The 18,538-nt window shown below is 42.0% G+C and overlaps 1 protein-coding gene across 3 annotated transcripts in view; it reads left to right on the top strand.

The window, feature by feature from the left end:
- The window catches only part of LOC101170686 (poly [ADP-ribose] polymerase 14), a 32,845-nt gene extending 17,417 nt beyond the window's left edge, over positions 1–15,428 (top strand). For all 3 annotated transcript variants that reach the window (XM_023958840.1, XM_023958841.1, XM_023958839.1), the window contains 13 exons: positions 319–555; positions 1,031–1,252; positions 2,387–2,486; positions 3,547–3,798; positions 6,981–7,043; positions 7,486–7,671; positions 8,234–8,437; positions 9,470–9,579; positions 10,062–10,297; positions 10,375–10,646; positions 11,263–11,405; positions 13,255–13,429; positions 14,815–15,428. In XM_023958840.1, the coding sequence (XP_023814608.1) occupies positions 319–555; positions 1,031–1,252; positions 2,387–2,486; positions 3,547–3,798; positions 6,981–7,043; positions 7,486–7,671; positions 8,234–8,437; positions 9,470–9,579; positions 10,062–10,297; positions 10,375–10,646; positions 11,263–11,405; positions 13,255–13,429; positions 14,815–15,095 (2,481 nt within the window). In that variant the 3' untranslated portion in view covers positions 15,096–15,428. The remainder of the gene's footprint in view (positions 1–318; positions 556–1,030; positions 1,253–2,386; positions 2,487–3,546; positions 3,799–6,980; positions 7,044–7,485; positions 7,672–8,233; positions 8,438–9,469; positions 9,580–10,061; positions 10,298–10,374; positions 10,647–11,262; positions 11,406–13,254; positions 13,430–14,814) is intronic.
- The last annotated feature ends 3,110 nt before the right edge of the window (positions 15,429–18,538 follow it).

Raw genomic sequence — 18,538 nt, 5'->3', positions numbered from 1 at the left:
AAATAATTGTATGTAATGTATAATAAAATTATACATAATAAATGTGTATTAATATATAATAACAATATATAATAGGATGTAATCTATAATAAAATTATATATAATCAATGTATATAAATATATAATAATAAAATGTATTAGCATATAATATATAACAAATAAAATTCTAAATAGGAAAGTTAATTTAAAACAAGTAAATATTAATAAATAGATGTGTAAGGTTATCTAAAAGCTGATTAAATAATGTTGGGTCTAAAAGGCCAGCAGATGGATTAGATCGCGTGTGGAGTTGTAATATGATGTGTTGTTTCTCTACAGACTGACGTCATCGTCAACACCATCGCAGATAACTTGAACCTAACTCAGGGAGCCGTGTCCAAGGCCATCTTGCGGGCAGCCGGTGACAAACTGCAGACCGCCATCCGCGCCAAAGCCGGAGTGTCTTCTGTGCCGTTTGGGACGGTTGTCATCACGGACGGCTTCAGACTCAACTGTCAGAAAGTGTTTCATGCCGTCTGTCCTGTTTGGGACAACAGGCACGGCCAGGCAGAGAAGGTGAAGGGAAGACCTCCCATTTCTCACATTTATGTCCAAAACATTTCCCAGAGTGCCACAAAATCCATAGAATTACAGAATAACAAAACACACAGAGTTCTGTCACAAAAACATGATGGGAATGTGTTTTTTATAGTCTTTGGAGGATCCCCAGTTCATCTGTGCTTCATAAAAAGAATTTAGGACGAATTTAAGGAACTGAGAAGCACATATTTATTTTAAATACGATGTATAAAAAATCCAACCCTGGTATGGTTAGTAAACCAATGCAAGCAGTACATCCTACCACCCACAGGTTGGGGTAATCGTGGCATCTACCCTGAATTATGGACACCTAAAGTTTCCAGATGTCATTTCAGTTGCAGTTTTATTAACTCCTGTGATGTTACAGTGTTCTCCTACAAGCAATTCTCGGTGATCCTACTAGTTTATTCTTCTGACCCGTACCATCCTTTGTGTCTTTTGCTTCTGTCAGGATTTTGTTTCCATCATCAAGTTCTGTCTGGAAGAAGCAGAGAAGCTTCACATGGCATCGCTGACCTTCCCCGCCATTGGGACTGGGAACCTGGGCTACCCAAGAGCCTTGGTCGCCAACATCCTGCGGAGGGAGATCCAGTCGTTTGGCCTTAAGAGTCAGCCCCACTTTCTGAGGAGGGTGGTCATAGTTGTGCACCCCAGCGACAGTAAAACTGTGGAGGTCAGTGTTGAGTTTGTGGGTTGGATTCAAGACTCGTAGATGTAAAATGCTTAATGAAATGGTTGCTTTGGTCATCTTCACTGCTCAAAGCACCCCTAAGACTGCAGTGGCAGGGAGTAAAGTAAATGCAACCAGTCCTAAGGGGGCACTTCAGCTACAGGTGGACCCCACGCCATGATACCATTAAGGCTAGAGACCTGAAGTAAAGGAGACAGTGGATGATCAAACTCCTGGTTCAGGGAGAACAGCAATAGTTGGTAAAGATTGCACAGTTGATCAACATGAGATTAGCTCAGCATTAAGTTGCATTAAGTTGCATGATGTCCATCTTCTGTTAAATTGTTTTGTAACCACGTGGATAAAAACACCCCAAGTTTTGCTTATGAAAGGGGAGATAAGTGGCAGCGTTTCCACAGAGGGAACAGTAGACCTGCAGCTCTGCTTCTGGTGTTCGGAGAAGAAGGGAGTCAACAGTACGCTTTGGAGTTTAATAGTTAATGCACCCGTTTTTGGGTGAATGTGGTTTTTGGACTGTCTGAACCTGTGGATGGTCGTAAAGAGGATCCTAAGGGGAGTGCAGGTGTGTCTCACGGTTCCCTTTAGGCTCGTACTGCCACCTCAAGGGACATCATGAAAATGGAATATACCATTGTTGTTCGTGGGGTAAGTGTATCGTGAAGTATTCACAGGGCTACTGTAATTTACACCCACTTCTGCCACACAGGTGATGCTGTTGGATGGTGCTTTTACTCCACACTCCAGTCCTTAGTTAGGTGCGTGTACTGGCTTGTACTTACCGTACACAAATGCTGCATGCACGGTGTGTGCACGTGATACATATGTTCCTGTAGGATGTTCACACAAACTACACTCAGGCTGCATGCAAGGGGTGTGCAAGGAGAACACATCTGTCACATTAACCAATGTCCTCCTTGTGCAATGCACAGGGTTGAAAAATGTTTAAACCCGTACAACGTGCCAGCGTCTCACCTACTTCAGCCTTATTTACTCTTGGGTGTTGCTTTTGTACATTAGGCCTAAAAATGACTGTTATTTATCTTTATTGCTTAATTGCATGACCCACAATCCTTTGCAATGAAAATTAAATTCACATAAATCTTTATTTTCCTTCAGTGTTTCTCTCAGGAGTTTTCTGTTCCAACGGATTCAGGGAACGTCCTGCAGGAATTTGCAGCTGCAGCTTCACCGCTCGGCCAATCAGAGGAGTTCTGTGGTAAGAAGATGATCCATCAGACGTCAATCAAAAACTCCCATTGGATGATTTGAAGCACATTTGCACTACAAGGCACATCCAGCAACTTTAAGTCCAGGCTGTTTAGAATCCAGGAACTGCAGCCATCAGTTTTTAAACTATGATACTTTCTCATCGTCACCTTGTGCTGCTCTATTAGTTTCCCTGTTTGGTTTATAGCTTTGGATCAAACAACACAATAGCTCCAGCTCCCTCTTAGAAGCAACTTTATAGACTTTTTTAGGCTAGAAAGAGAAACTAAACAGCAGTATTAAACGTTTAGGACATCAATCCTTTTCCAGTCTGAATACACCCTAGTGGACTCTGGTCTGGTACCAGGAGCCGCTCTCCGACCCGCCTTTGGAGGTGGTCTCGGTTTGTCTCCAATCAGGCTAGGCTTCAGTTCGCTCTGACTTTCCTCCGTCTGAAGACAATCCGGAACAACTGGACCAAACCCCCACTGTAGCTGGGAATTATGGGATGTAAACAGAGTTGGAAGGAAGCAAACATGACGATGAGACACAGCGACTCATTACATGTGGTCTGATGAACGCAGGCTTATCCAAACAACTTTTAATATGATCCACATTAATTCTGACTGTTTTCCCAACAATCTATCTGTCATAAACACTCATCAGCGTACCTTCTTAGCCGACGTCTCCTCAGTAACCGTCGTTACGCAAAATATAAAGTCTGAATCAGTGAATTTTCCTGACAAGGACTGCAAAGTTCAGGACTTACATAATTTCTGCCCCTTGTCGCTTTGCCCCGCCCTCGTAATTCCTGGCCAATGGCTGAAGAGATCTTTAGTCACATGGTTTTGTTTACAAGCTTTGGAGAAATCTCCGGTTGAAGGAGGCTGAATACAGACCAAATGAAAAGCTCAGGACTCGATCCGGATCAAATCCTTGTTCCAGTCTGAATACATCCTTAGTCAGTTCATAATTCTGATGAATTATTTAAATCTTTTTGTTCAAATGAATCTTTCAGAAGATTCAAGTTAACCACAGTTTGACACTCTTGTATTGTGTTTATGAAATAGTTTTGGAACCAGAATTTGAAGCAGGACAGGGGCCGGAATATGGATTTGGATCAGGATCTGGATCAGGATCTGGATCAGGCTCTGGATCAGGATCTGGATCATCGTCCTTCAGCGTGGTCTCCTCCCCCTCCCTCGGCGTGTACCACATGCAGCTGGGCCAGCTCACCTTGGAGGTGTCCTCAGGCGACATCACCAAGGAGTCCTGTGATGCCATCGTCAACTCTACCAATTCGACCTTTGACCTCAACACAGGTGCATTTTATGGGATCATGGAAACATAAAATGGGATTGGTCAGCATCCGTCATGTGGTGGTTATGCATATCCGGTGATGGTCAGAGGGGCTGTAGGCGCGAACTGGCAGCCACGCCTCTGTCAGTCTGCCCCAGGGCAGCTGAAGCTACAACAGTAGCTACCATCACCAAGTATGAATGAGGAGTGAATGAATAATGGACACACTGTAAGCGCTTTGAGCGTCTGGAAAAGCGCAGCTAAATCTAATCCATTATTATTATTATGCATTACACAGTAAAATAACTCTATTTTATCCTGAGTTTTTTTATTCTGGTCTTCACCTGGTTCGTACCAGAGCTCATTTTCATCTTGCTCCTCTTTATTTAGCCATGTGAAAGCTCAGCTGAATCTGGAGTGGACCAAACCAGACTTCTGTGGTCCGCTTAACCCTTGTGCTATCCCAGGCACTTTAACGTTGGGAGTTGGGTCATCTAGACCCACTAGACAGTGCTCTGAACCTTTTTTCTTCAATGATTTGTGATCTTCACTGGTGTCCATGGATTACATGAAATCTTTCCACCTTTATCCACCTTTGTCATGGTAGGGAGAACACGTCAATGGAAGGGGGGGTGGGGTCATTTTGACCCCATAAGATAGCACAAGGGAAAAGAACGAGGTTCTCTGTTTAGCTGCAAGGAACCTTAGGTGACCTGCAGGTGAACCAAAGAAAGTAAAAGATGCAAAGCTCCATGCAGGCGGTGTGGGAAAGCCCAGCCTTCAGCAACAGTCTGGAGAAGCCCAGGGGCCTCATTTCTAAACGTTGCGTACGCACAAAAGAAGGCGTACGCCACCTTCTACGCAATAGTTGAGATTTATAAAAAGCAAACTTGAGGGGAAAATGTGCGGTCCTTCACGCTCTGACCCAGGCGGACGCACAAAAACGGGTGAAATGAGAAACGGCGACACCGTCTGCAGATAGAAGAAACACGTGAAAGTGAAAATGACAATACTGCCTCTCAGAAATAACATGAAGACTTCACAAAGCAAGTCTTACAATTAACAGCTACACAAACACCCGTTTCATCGATCAGCAGTGAAACAAACAAAAAAGATCAAACGAAAATTACAACAGAAATTCAAATGAACACATATTTAAAAAAGAAAAGTGAAATATGTTCTGCAATATTGGCATGTTGTGCAATTCATCCTCATAAATAATATAGTTAACAGAACGAAATAATGTACAAAACTGATATTCTCGTCAATGTGTCCGTCTGGCGGAGCAGATATAGGTGCAATCAGACAGACAGATGGATAGATAGAGAGAGATGTATTAATTGTCCACTGGGGAAAGTTGTTTTCATAGTAAAACATTTCTTCATAAGCTACAGAATTATGGTATTCATGCATATGCCTTTAGTTTGTTTTATTTTTGATAAAACAATGTATGGCGTATGTCTCGACCATTCAGAAAGCAACAAGAAATTACATTTGCGCTGAACAATTTCCCATTTCCACGTGGATTATTCCCGACATCCGTAGCTTGTCAGATGTAATTAAATGGAGGGAAATAAAATGCCCATCACAATGCGTAATGACGCACAATGGCTGATCTTGCACTCTTAGAAGATGTGGCAAATGGAAGAATTCGGAGTGAACGCATCTTTAGACAGCAAGAAGACTTCCTGGCAAACGAGGACGAGTGGCTTATGAGCCGGTTCAGACTTCCTCCAGCCGTCCTGTTGGAGCTCTGCGGGCTTTTGGGCAGAGGAGCACTCGGAGGAACCACGCGTGTCACCCGGTGCATGCATCTGGCGCTCCCCCCCCCCCACGGTCCGAGGTTGTGAGGCTACAGCATTTACGGCGTCTGCCCCTGTTTGCCGCTCACGTGCCTTTTTGGCATTAGTAAGGCCACACTGTGCCCTCCAAACAACACTTTTCTCCTCTTTTCCACCTCGCCAACGATAACTTCTACTTCACATTGAGTGAAGTTACATTTTTTTGATTTCCTCTCGGTGTTTGCCATGATTTCGCTATCAATGAATATTCATTTGCATTTAGAATTGGTTGTGATTTATCAAGGGAAAGATGCGTAGGATGTGCGTGCGCACAGTTTTATAAATCCGAATATTTCTGTGCGTACGCACGTCCTATGTTTCATCCGTACGCCACTTCTGACGCAAATCCTACGCAAAGTTTTATAAATGAGGCCCCAGATCTCTACAGGATTGTGGGTAAACCAAGGCAGGTCCTTATTCACACTATGTGGATATGGTCAAGACGGTTACGGTTCTTTCATTCACTCAGGAGAGCGCTGGTGTAAAACTAACCGAACCAGTGCAGGGGGGGTGGGGTGGGGGTGGGGGTGGGGGGGGTCATTAATCAGCATCCTTGCTCTGAACAGCTGAGTCTGTAGAACTGTGAAAGCAGCCGAAATGAACTTCTGACACCCAAAGAGCCTCTTTGTGTTATTATTATTACCTAGATTTTGTGCATTTTCCACGTATGAAATTTTGGTCTTTGGTGATCCATGTTTAATCTACGTCATCCATGAGTGTTTTTTGTGTTCATCGATGTGCTCAGATGTCTGGTGAGGGTTTCAGCCGACGGCTCTTTACGTGAATTCAGTTTTAAGCTGTTCAGCAGTTTTGGTTGGTTGAGCATTATACCGTTTATGTGTATTTTACATAGTTTATACACAATTACTATGTAAATCATAAACAATTGTCTGTGATTTTTGTGAGATGTGTACGCAAATGTGTGTCTTTCCACGACCGTTCCATGTTTGTCTAACAGACTTCTCACATCCATGAGCCACCGATGTATAACTTTTATATATACGGTGAATAAATAACATTCAAATCACATAATTAAGGCACGAATCACAAAAGAATTGCAGATAAACATCACAATAATCACGGTTTACGTTCTACGTTGGCTTACGTGTTCTTTGTGTGGTTTATTATTATTATTATTATTCCTACTTCTTTCATGGTTTTAACGTGTTTTCTTCTTGATACATCTGTCAAAAATTTCATGTAAAGACCACAACACTTGTCACTTTTTTCATGTATGTTCACTTATAACCAATTTTTATCCGTGCAACATGCTCAAAATGTATGTAGTGGCTGTGTGTCATGGCCTTTATGGTGTGTTATTACCGTTAAACTACATGTTCGGCTTCCCTTCTCCCCATTTTCAGGAGTTTCTAAGGCGATCTTAAGCAGCGCTGGACCCACCGTTCAGAGGGAGTGTGCACAGATCGGTGTGTATCTGCACCCAAACATGAATGTTCATGCATTTCCACACAGCTGAATGCTGCTCCTCTGTTTTAGAACACATAAAGGTTTACAAAAAAATTCAACATGAGGACTTTGAAAAAACAGAAAGTCCACAAAAATCTTATGATTTTTCTTTAGAATTTTAGGATTTTCTAAAGCATTTTGTTTTCAAGTTTTCAAATAAGAGACAGAAGTAGAAAATGTATTGCTTCAAATATCCAAATATGCTTTAGAGCAACAATAAACGTGTAAGTTTATGTTGACACAAAGGGGAATGCTGCACTGTTTTGCATTTGTGTAGTATTATTGGTTTGCTTAACATTGACCCTCGTGTCTTCATTAGAGTTCCATTTTAGTCCTAATTATGTTATTTGTAAAGAAATGTGATGCTGCACCTTTGTGAGGACAGCTGCTTCCTCTCTGCAGTGGCTTCTCCGGGTTACCAGCCTGGTGGGATGATCATGACCGGAGCTGGTCTGCTGCCCTGCAGACACATCGTCCACATCACCATCCAGAACAACGTCAGCCACATTAAAAACATGGTTTTTAAAGTGCTCAAGCTCTGCGAGAAGAATAAGTTCACGTCTGTCGCCTTTCCAGCTTTGGGAACAGGTACGTGCGAACACGTGCACACACACACATGCAAACCATGTATGTGTGCAGACATGAGCTGTCTGCACACATACATGCTCATGCAAACGATGCACATACAAACCAGGACATTGCGTCTTCTCTCAAATTCCAGCCTGTTTTCAATGTCAATTCTAAAAAAGCTACACAATAATGCAAGAGCTGGGCTTGTGTTGGTCTGTCGCATTTTTTCTGCTTTTCTTTACCGTATTAAAGGGTCTTTATTATGCAGAATCAGCTGACCTGATCACGAATTGAAAGCACCTGCTGATGTGTGAACATGCGTTTGGTGATTGGTGTTCAGACTGAAACAAGTCTCCAGTTAATGTTACACATGAAGGAATTTGAACCAACAACATAATCATGAAAAACTTAAAGTATTTTGGTTCCAGAAAATAAACTGACAATGAATCGATACCACAATGATCAGACAGATTAGAAACATGACAGTCTTTTTGTTTAAACTCAGCGTGTGTGTGTCTGCTGACTCGTGCTCATCCATCACCATAACCCCCTCCACCACCCGTTCTCATCCACCTCTTAGGTCTTGGAGGAAGCCATCCGTCAGCTGTGGCCAACGCCATGGTTGATGCCGTGGTGGACTTTGTGAGGAAGAAAACCCCCCAGTTTGTTCAGAGAGTGAAGATCCTGATCTTCCAGACGGAAATGATTACAGACTTTCACAACAGCATGAAGAAGAGACAAGGAGAGGAGGTGCAGGAGAAGAGCCTCTATGGGAAGGTCAAAGGTCAGTCCACGTGTCTGTTTTCTTTCTGGAACAGCAACCAGTCTGTTTAGAACTCAATGTTTAAACGTAGCTATAAGACTTTATCTTATGATGAGAAACACTTTTTATGAGGGCTGTAACGATTCATTTCAACAACGATCCGATCCTCTGCCCTAAAGTGGATCCAGATCCTCTTCATCCAAACTTCCAGCAGTGAGACTCAGACAGAAATTCCTGCTACTGAACAGTTTTCCAGATTCTTGGATTTCTTCCAGATCATCAAGTTTAATGAAATCTGTGTCCAAACAAACCAGTAAACTAGAATGAATGTCAAATCCATTCACATGTTAGTTTCCTAAAGTTCACCACTGTTGTTTTTCCAAAGGGAACATTCTTAGAACATTCTAGACACTGGATGGTCACATGACTTTGCTAAATACAGATTTATTGGATTTTGACATGATTTTAAAACGGTTTAGGTGGATTTGATGAATAACTTGCCTTGAACAAATCTATCTGGTTAATTCGTAGGGATAGAAATCAATTCGTCAATAAATGGTTACATCCCTACTTTTTACACAGCTAGTGGATGAAAAACAATAAACACAGATGTAACTTTCATCAAAGATTCTGACATTGAAAATAACTGAAGGCATTTTTTGCCTTAAAATTATTACAGGAAAAACTTCAGAGGGAAAATAATATAAAGATATAATCAATTAGTGTTGATTTTTTATTTATAAAGATGAATTCATATGAATAATACCAGTAAAACCATTTAAAAACCCCAATTTGTGGTAATTTGTGGAATATTAGATTTTCTTTGGTAAAATAAGAGCTGCTGCTCTTTATTAAAAATCTGAATAAAGTAGATTTCAAACCAGGTCTGTTAACAGAACTGAGGAGCTGGAACAGTCCAGCTGTGGTAGAATCAGTTATAATATTCACATGAGTTCACACTTTTGTAGAAATAACATCAATTTTGAAGAAAAATGTCTCTAAAGTCATAACAAACTCCAAGACTCTTTCAGTGATTGTTAAACCTTCTTTCAGACACCATCACTTCATTTTTTGGGGGCGAACCGGAGCGTCCCGCTGACGTCCGTCTGCAGAAGGAGGAGTTCGAACCCGCGGTGTTTCAGCTGTGTGCCGAGAACCAACAGGTCTTTGGAGTTTTATTTCTCACTCTGGACGCCATTTTTCTACCTGCTGTTTTATTCTGAGTTAGTTTGACCGCTTAAAACGACGAAACATTGTCGTACTTTAACAGCTATAAGGGAAATAGGAATAACATTAATAAGGAAGGAAGGTGAGGCAGTGCAAAGTGTCAGAAAAAAGAAAAGGTTTGCTTCCACAGAAAAGAAAAACAACAAAACTCTTGATTTATAAAATCATAACCCAGATTCTGTGTGAGTGAATAACTTTTGTAATAAAGCAAAGCTGCTCAGTTTAATGAAGGTTTCATTTTTTCTGGTGAGCTTTGTTATTTTTGATATAATTTTTAATTCCAGACTACAGAATGATGTGTAAAGTCATGAAGTCTGTCAAAAATCTTCTAACTTGACTCCTTTTCAGTGTCATGTGTGTTTTTCTGCTGAAATGCTTCTCTTTGGTTGTTTCTGAAGTGCGTCTCTTTGTGCCGCAGACTGTAGATGAGGCGAAAAAGAAGATCAACCAGCTGATCGTGGCCGAGCAGGCGAGGAGAACCATCACTGACCCGTACATACGTCAGCTGTCTCAGGCCCACATGGACGAGCTGAACCAACTTCAGAGAAGACTGACGGTGAGAATCAGCCTGGAAAGAGGCCAAGAAGAGGACGAAACCAAGATCCATCTGGAGGGTTTGACCCGGGACGTCGCAAGCGCTGAGGGAGAAATCAGGTCAGCAACCAGCAACCTGCTTCCTGTTCACTAATGACAGTTCGGATGAAGAATTTGTTTTGTTTGTTTATCTGCAGAGACATCATTCGGAAAGTTGAGAGGAGCGAGGCATTGAAGACCAAAGCCACCCTGGTGAGCGGGCTGGTGGAGTGGCAGTACCGGGACCAAAAGGGGAACATGGTTCCCTTCGACATGTACATGAACCTGAGACTGGAGGAAGCTCTGGAGAAGAAACAACCCGTGAAGATCAAAATCAACGACAAAGACTTTGATGCTGATCCAGAAAAAAGGAAAGCGGTTTTAGTTAATGGGATGACGAATGTGGAGCTGCTCAGGAAAAACCTGAAAGGTGAGGAAATCCAGAAAACCTTCACAACACAACAAGACTTTGTCAGAAGGTTAGAGGAAAACCACCACAGTCCTAATCCTCCACCAGCTCAAAGATTCAAGGATGATCTGTTAAAAGAAATATTAGTAACACCCTTGTGCTATCCTAAGCACTTTAACATTGGGAGTTGGGTCATCTAGACCCACTAGACAGTGCTCTGAACCTTTTTTCTTCAATGATTTGTGATCTTCACTGGTGTCCATGGATTACATGAAATCTTTCCACCTTTATCCACCTTTGTCATGGTAGGGAGAACACGTCAATGGAAGGGGGGGGGTGAACTAAAAAAGCACAAGGGTTAAAAGGATTTCTGTGCCATAAAAAACAGCAAACGATTGTTTGACCGTCCCCTGGAAATGCTATGAAGTCAGTCACTAAGATTAAAAGACTTTGAAATACTAGTTTATTGCAATTTGAGTCTAACACCCTAAAAACAGGAAACACTTTACCTTTAAATAATTCTATAGTCATGAAGCTCAGATCATCATGTCAGCTTCTGCTATGTGTTCACTCCAAATCCACAAACTATGCTTGAGGTTTTCTATGATCAATTCAAATAGCTGTTGTGTTTTTTCAGAGCCTGAAAATCCTCTGCCTCCACACTGGGACGACATGAAGGATGAAATCATGAAGCTGGTTCCTGTGGCTGCGGGGTCGCAGGAGCACGCCGCCGTGATGGCCAACGTTACACCGAGCGGCTTCTCCATTACCGTCATCTCTGTACGCACTCCTGACTGGTCTATAGTGACAGACGTTTGTTTCTGGTTATTGTTAGAGTCTGAATTATGAAGACAGAAACCCACAATGTTGATGATCCTGACACACACCAGGGGCAGGAAGGCAGTTTGGTTCATGAAAAACTGAAACGTTTTGAAAAGCAGAAGCCAAAGCAAACAGGGATTCTGCACTTTAGAGGAGAATCCAGTGTGTAGATGATCTTATCCTGGAAGCAAAAGCTCCATTTAAGCTCTTTGAAAATACATCTAAGGCTGATTTTATCCGGAGTACAGTGTTCACTCGTTCCTCGCTCCACAAATATCCTGCAGTAGGTGAAATCTGCAAATTTTAGATGTTTCAAGGCTGTAAAAATCCTCACTACAGACTTTCTACACTTTTCTCATGACAGACATGAACATTTTCACAAAGCAGGAAAAATGTGCACTTAAAAAATGATTGACAGGTGAAGTGAGATAGAGCGAGGGAGCACTGGATTCTAGTGTTGAGCTCGTAAACTTGGATCCAAACTCTGGGGAGATTTAGATGTGAATGTGGGGCTTTCTGCCTGCATGTCAACAAAGAATGACTTAAAAAGTAGATTATGACACTAACCCGGTTAGGGTTAGTATCATAATCTACTTGTTTGAGGTTATCAAACATGTTATTCAGACAACAACATCATGGAGAACATGTTTCACTCCTTTCTAAGGCTGCATAGCCGTTGATGTGTTAGTAGTTATTTATTTAGCCAGCAGAGGGCGCTCTGCCGCAGTGCCACTGAAAACGTTTTTAATTATGTTTCTTTAATTTGTAGATTTAAATATTTGTATTTTCTACATTTTATATCACATCTATGGAGCTCTAGGAGCAGTAAGATTTAATTTTGAAGAGTTTTTGATGTTTAGATTACCTGAGTTCAGCTAAAGGTTGTAAGAGGCACAAAGTCAGCACGACAGACGGCAATAAGAGAACAATTAAGAAGATTTTTTGTGTTAGTTCACCGGTTGGTTCATTAGCAGGCCAAAGTGTCCTACGGATGTTGATGCGGTGTCAAGTTTAAAGAAAGGAACACCACATTAAACAGCAGAACAAGGAACTCGAATGGCTCTCGTCTGTGTGAAAAAATGACCAAGCCGGCACAGGCTGTTAATTGAAAAGGACAGAACAGTTTTTTAAAGACGTTCAAGTCTATAGAAAGAAAATAGTCTCATCCCATTTGGGTGTGCATAATTCTTGATTTGTCACTCATAGAATCCATTTTGTGCGTAACTTTATGTACTTTGAATTGTATTTTCAAGTTACAAAAATACAAAAAAATAAATATAAATGAACATACGAACAATTTTAAATAACAGCAGCTTGAAACTCTTTACAAAGTATACAAAACAACGTTTAGATGTCAGACTCTTTTCACGTCTCCAAGATTTGTGTGTAAATGATGCGTTTAAATGCTCCCAGAATGCTGGGTCATCGCATTTTCCCACCTTCTTAAAGAGATTTGTACGGAGCCCCCCAGGGTGCCTGTGGTTAAAAATAAAAATCTGATAAACCATGCACACGGTTTATCAGATTTTTAGCCCCAGATTTCTCAGCCCCTCCCTTGTCAGCGCCATCGTGTAGCTCTTGCTTGCCCCATCCGGGCGCAGGGCTGCTCCTTTCTGCACGTTTCTGTCCGTACAAGTCCTTTAATGTCCTGAAGTCATGGCTTAGACTTGTCTTCTCTTCTTGAAACCAATCATCTTCTTGAATCTGGGACATTCTGGTTGTGTAGACATCAGGGTCAGGATGACCTGCTGGGTCATCAGTGTTGCTTCATCTGTTCCTGTAAGTGTGATGTCTGTCTGTGTTTCAGATCGATCGGGTCCAGAATTCCTGTCTGTGGCAGAGTTTCCAGCTCTTGAAGAAGCAGATGGAGCTGAAGAACAAGCACAACAACAATGAAAAGGTTCTGTTCCACGGCACGTCTGCTGACTCCACCGACCAGATCAACACCAAGGGATTCAACCGCAGCTACGCAGGACGAAACGGTAACCAAGGCCAAACACGCCTCTCTGAAGGGACAGCAGGGGTCCTCCGTCCTCTCATGTGGTCGCCAGAAACCACGGAACGCCACTTTTTATGTCAAATTCAAAAGGAATAAAAACGTAGAATCAGACAAAACTTCCTCAAAGAACCTTTGAGTGAAAGGTTTGTTTGTCGTCTGACTTTGATCTCTGTTTTTGAAAGAGTAGTGAGAGCAGAGTCCAGTCGTCCGCTGACTGTCCTGCTCAAATTCCCGTAAACTTGTGATCTAACACGTTTAGAACCCATCCTGTTCTGTCCCATTCTCCAGAGGTTAGGAAACGTGGTTTCTCAGTGCACAGCATGAAACTCAGTCAGTTTAGGAGAATGAAACGTCTCTCTTGAGCTGAAGATGGAGCAGATCCTGTGATGCCGTCCAGGTTGGGGGTCAGGGAACAGGACCCCAGCTAAAGGGAGTCTTCGGTTCTGTCAAAACCAGAGAACCAACAGCAGAACTCTCTCAGCTGGAGAACCGCTGTACTTCTTCTATTTCTGTCTGCATGGCTGTCAGCGACCATGAGTTAAAGATGTGTTTGACATTTATCTGGAGGCAGGTTAGATTTGAAAGCTTTGACGTTTGTCTTTATGTTTGTGAAAAACTAATGTAGCATCACGATCAGCTGTTTCATGCAGCAAACCAAGTCACACACGATCACTCCACAGATTTCTCCTCAAACTCCAGAAATATGCAACTCTCCTCTTTGAGCTCCAAAACCCCTTTTTCCAAACCCAACCAGCAGACATGAGAGGTACAGCAAAGCCACCACTTTCCTGCAGGAGCAGCTTGAACCGGCGGTGCTGCAGTCCTTCTGTCTGTGTGACGTTCACAGCTTTTCCTCCTGAATTCACCAACGATGGAGCTGCAGCTCCGACTCACAGGCCTGATGAATGTCTCAAACTGTCCAGAGATGTTGGAAAAATGATTTATAAACACCAACTCAGGAGTTTAGAAGCTGCTAAACAGATCGTGTTGTGCTTTAGTCAAACTAATTGAATCCACAATGCATCATTTCACAGCTACAAGGCCAGTGTCTTCAAAGTGCGCCATCTGCTGGGAAACAGCAGCGACTGTAGTTGAGTCAAATCCAAGCATGAGGCATCAGTTCAGAGGTCTGCAGCCGTAACCCTCCAGCTATGCAGACAAACCAAACGTCTTCAGCCTTTCTCTGGTGGTCGTGGAGTTTCCTTTTTTGACACCTGCAAAGGCTAAGAGGCAGAAAGTGTTGTAGCAAACATTTAAAACAATTCAAATATTTCCTTTTGTTTCAGGCTTTGAGCACAGATGATAGTTGTGCTACATGAATGTGAAACAAACATCTTATCTCTGATTTATTCTCTGACCTTTGTGCAGGTGCGATGTTCGGGAACGGCTCCTACTTCGCCGTGGATCCCGCCTATTCGGCTCAGAACTACGCCCAACCCGACAACCAGGGGCACAAACGCATGTACCAGGCCCGGGTTCTGGTCGGGGATTTCACCCAGGGAAGTTCTGGCATGATTATCCCTCCCTCCAAATCTGGGCAGTCAGCTGACCTGTACGACAGCGTGACGGATAACATAAACTCCCCAACCATGTTTGTGGTGTTCAATGACACCCAGGCGTACCCAGAATACCTCATCACCTTCACATGAGCCTCCTGAGCTGTTCAGCACCCCAAGTACCAGAAAAACGCTTCCAGTTCTGTAAACCATCTTCACCGTTTGGTTTTGGGCTCAGAGGGATTTGGGTTTAAGTGACTATTTTAGAGAAAAAGAGATTTGATCAGTTCAGGTTCAGATCATTGAGCCTTCAAGTGTGTTGGAAGAAAGAAAGAGCAGATGGAGATAATTCAGAGTCTTTGAATGTTTAAGTTTTAGTTTTTTCTTCTGTTCACTGTTCAACAATGATGAGAGGAAGGAAGCTGATCTATATTCTACTGTTCTATCAATCTGTCCACGTTAATAAAGACACTGATTGGACCTGAACTCTTTTGACTGTTTTTTCCGTCACATTCATAATTATATATTCATAATTTCACTCTTTATTCAGCCATAAATTATGCTTTGAATTTTCTATGTTTGAAATATTTGTTAAGTTTGTTATACATTTGTGAGGCACAATATACAGCGGAGAAATAAGTATTGAACACGTCAACATTTCTCTCAAAAAACATATTTCTAATAGAGCTATTGACACGAAATTTTCACCAGATGTCAGCATCAACCCAAGTAATGCACACATAGAAAGAAATCCAATAAATGATGTTATGTGTAATAAAGTGAAATGGCACAGGGAATAAGTATTGAACACATGAAGAAAAGGAGGGGTAAAAAGCTCTGGCAAGCCAAGAAAGCAGCTGGAGTATTCAGAAGGTTAACCTGCCCCCTATTAGTACAAAGTAATATCAGCTGGTATAGTCCTGATTGATGCCTTTTAAAAAGGTTTCTCAGCAGCAAGGTGTTAGACAAGAAGCATTGCATGATGGGTGAAAGCAAAGAGCTGTCCAAAGACCTATGCAACCTTATTGTTGCAAAACACACTGAAGGCATTGGTTACAGGCGCATTTCTAAACTTCTGAAAGTTCCAGTGAGTACCATTGGGGCCATCATCCGGAAGTGGAAAGAACACGGCATTACCATAAACCTGCCATGGCCAGGTGCTCCTCCCAAGATTTACAGACACAGGAGTCAGAACAATCATCAGAAGGGTTCTCCAACAGCCCAGGACCACTCGTGGAGAGCTTCAGAGAGACCTGGAATCAGCAGGAACCGTTGTTTCAACTGCCATGGCCTCCATGCACGCACACCACGCAAGACTCCATTTTTGAAGAAGAAGCATGTTGAAGCTCGTTTGGAGTTTGCCACACAACATTTGGATAAACCCATGACATTCTGGGAGAAGATACTCTGGTCAGATGAGACCAAAACTGAACTCTTCGGATGTCATAAGACACATGTTTGGAGGAAAAATGGCACCGCACATCACCCCCAAAACACCATACCAACAGTCAAGTTTGGAGGTGGGAGCATCATGGCGTGGGGCTGTTTTTCAGCATGTGGTACTGGTAGACTTCATATCATTGAAGGAATAATGACTGGAGAAAAGTATGGAGACATTCTTGATCAGAATCTGCTGTCATCTGCCAGGCTGCTGAAGGTGAAAAGAGGGTGGATCTTTCAGCAAGACAACCATCCCAAGCACACAGCCAAGGTAACACTCAACTGGTTCAAGAAAAAGAAAATAAAGCTGCTAGAATGGCCCAGTCAATCACCAGACTTGAATCCAATTGAGAATCTTTGGAAAGAACTGAAGATCCGGGTTCACAGAAGAGACCCCCGGAACCTTGAAGATTTGAAGGCAGTTTGTGTGGATGAATGGGCCAAAATCACACCTGAGCAATGTATTCCACTGCTTTCTCCATACAGGAGGCGTCTTGAGGCTGGAATCACCAACAAAGGTTTTTGCATTAAGTATTAAATAAATTTCAGGAAGCGTGTTAGATACTTATTCCCTGTGCCATTACACTTTATAACACATACCTTCATTTATGGACAAATGTTTGGATTTCTTTCTATGTGTGCATTACTTGGGTTCAGTGACGTGCGGTGAGGTTAATGGCTGGTGAGGCACTGATGTCATCAGTCAGATTTACAAACATATGAACCATACTGAGTAACTTATTCACCATTTGATTGACAACAGTTAACGTGTTTTGTTTAAAATATCATTTTACCATGTTTTTTTCATATACACACTGCAGCATAGAAAAAAGCACAAATGTTATCATCGTCTTACCTTTACTTGTAAGTAAAGTCCATACGCCGCTCCTTCTGAAGAAAATGTCTTGCCGCTTGCTATCACTACTTCTATTATTTTTTAGCGTCATAATCTCAGGGCTCACCGGCGCCCCCTAACATGAGGCACGAGAACTGCTGGCCTCACCCAGCGGCTTTTTTGCCGGCGTTTAGTGCTCAGCACAAGAAACACGTCCCTCACATACAGTTATTTATAAAAACAAACACTGTACATCATATACATCTGCTAAATTATGTAAACTCAGCTCATATAGTACAAGTGATTGAACCGACATACAGAGAGACAGCAGTACCGTCTGACTGCATAGGTATTGCGCAATCCAAGGTGAGGCTCAGCCGGCTGGTGCCTCATCGCACATCACTTAGTATTTGAACGGCAAATGCGGAAATTCAGCGATTTTTGGAAAGAAAAAACACCCAAAAATGGTACATTTAAATGGAAAATGACTGCAAAGCACAAATTACTGATTAAATATTATAATTGAATTTATTTTTTCTCTTTTCTTCCCATAATGCCTCTCCTGACTCCACGTCACTGCTTGGGTTGATGCCGACATCTGGTGAAAATTTCAGGTCAATAGCTCGATTAGAAATGTTTTTTTCAGAGGAATGTTGACGTGTTCAATACTTATTTTCCCCGCTGTATGACTAAGATTCATGAGAAGAACATTCTGTATTTGGAATGGAATATGATTTCCTGTATTGTTTTTCTGATTCTCACTGCAGACCTCTGATGTCCACTAAAGATAAACCAGCAGAACTGTTCCTGTGTGGAGATGAGGATGAATTTATTTCTGGGTAAATGTTTGACCTCCTTCAAGCATCAATATTGCTTTACAAATATTCCAAACAGCAGGTTTGTTTTCTGTCTCTAGGATTTGAAAACATGCATTCATACTCTGAGTTTGCTGCAGGCACCTGATGCGTTCACTGTCATCACGGCTGTAACGTCAAATCAGAACTTTTCTAACCAAATTCATCATCAGAATCAGCCAAAGCCAAAAAGGCCTTTTTGATGTAATTATCTTCCCATATTTCCATCTTAAGGCGGTCGGCAGACTTCAATTTTAAAATCATTCCATGTCTTTGTTTTTTTTGATAACCTTAAAAAGGATAATCATAAACCAATAAAGCACCAACCACTGCACCACCCTGCATCCTGAATCTGTCTGAGACTGTGGGTAAACATTCTGAGAAAAGTCTTTGAAAGGCTTTAGAGCCCAAAAATCTGTTGGAAAGGTTGTTTTTCAAATGAAAGATTAATCCCGGATTCAAACTTT

This window comes from Oryzias latipes, chromosome 9 (genome assembly GCF_002234675.1).
Source record: "Oryzias latipes chromosome 9, ASM223467v1".
Lineage (NCBI taxonomy): Eukaryota > Metazoa > Chordata > Actinopteri > Beloniformes > Adrianichthyidae > Oryzias > Oryzias latipes.
The sequence above is the reverse complement of the archived record's forward strand: the minus strand, read 5'-3'. Positions and strand labels throughout refer to the sequence as shown.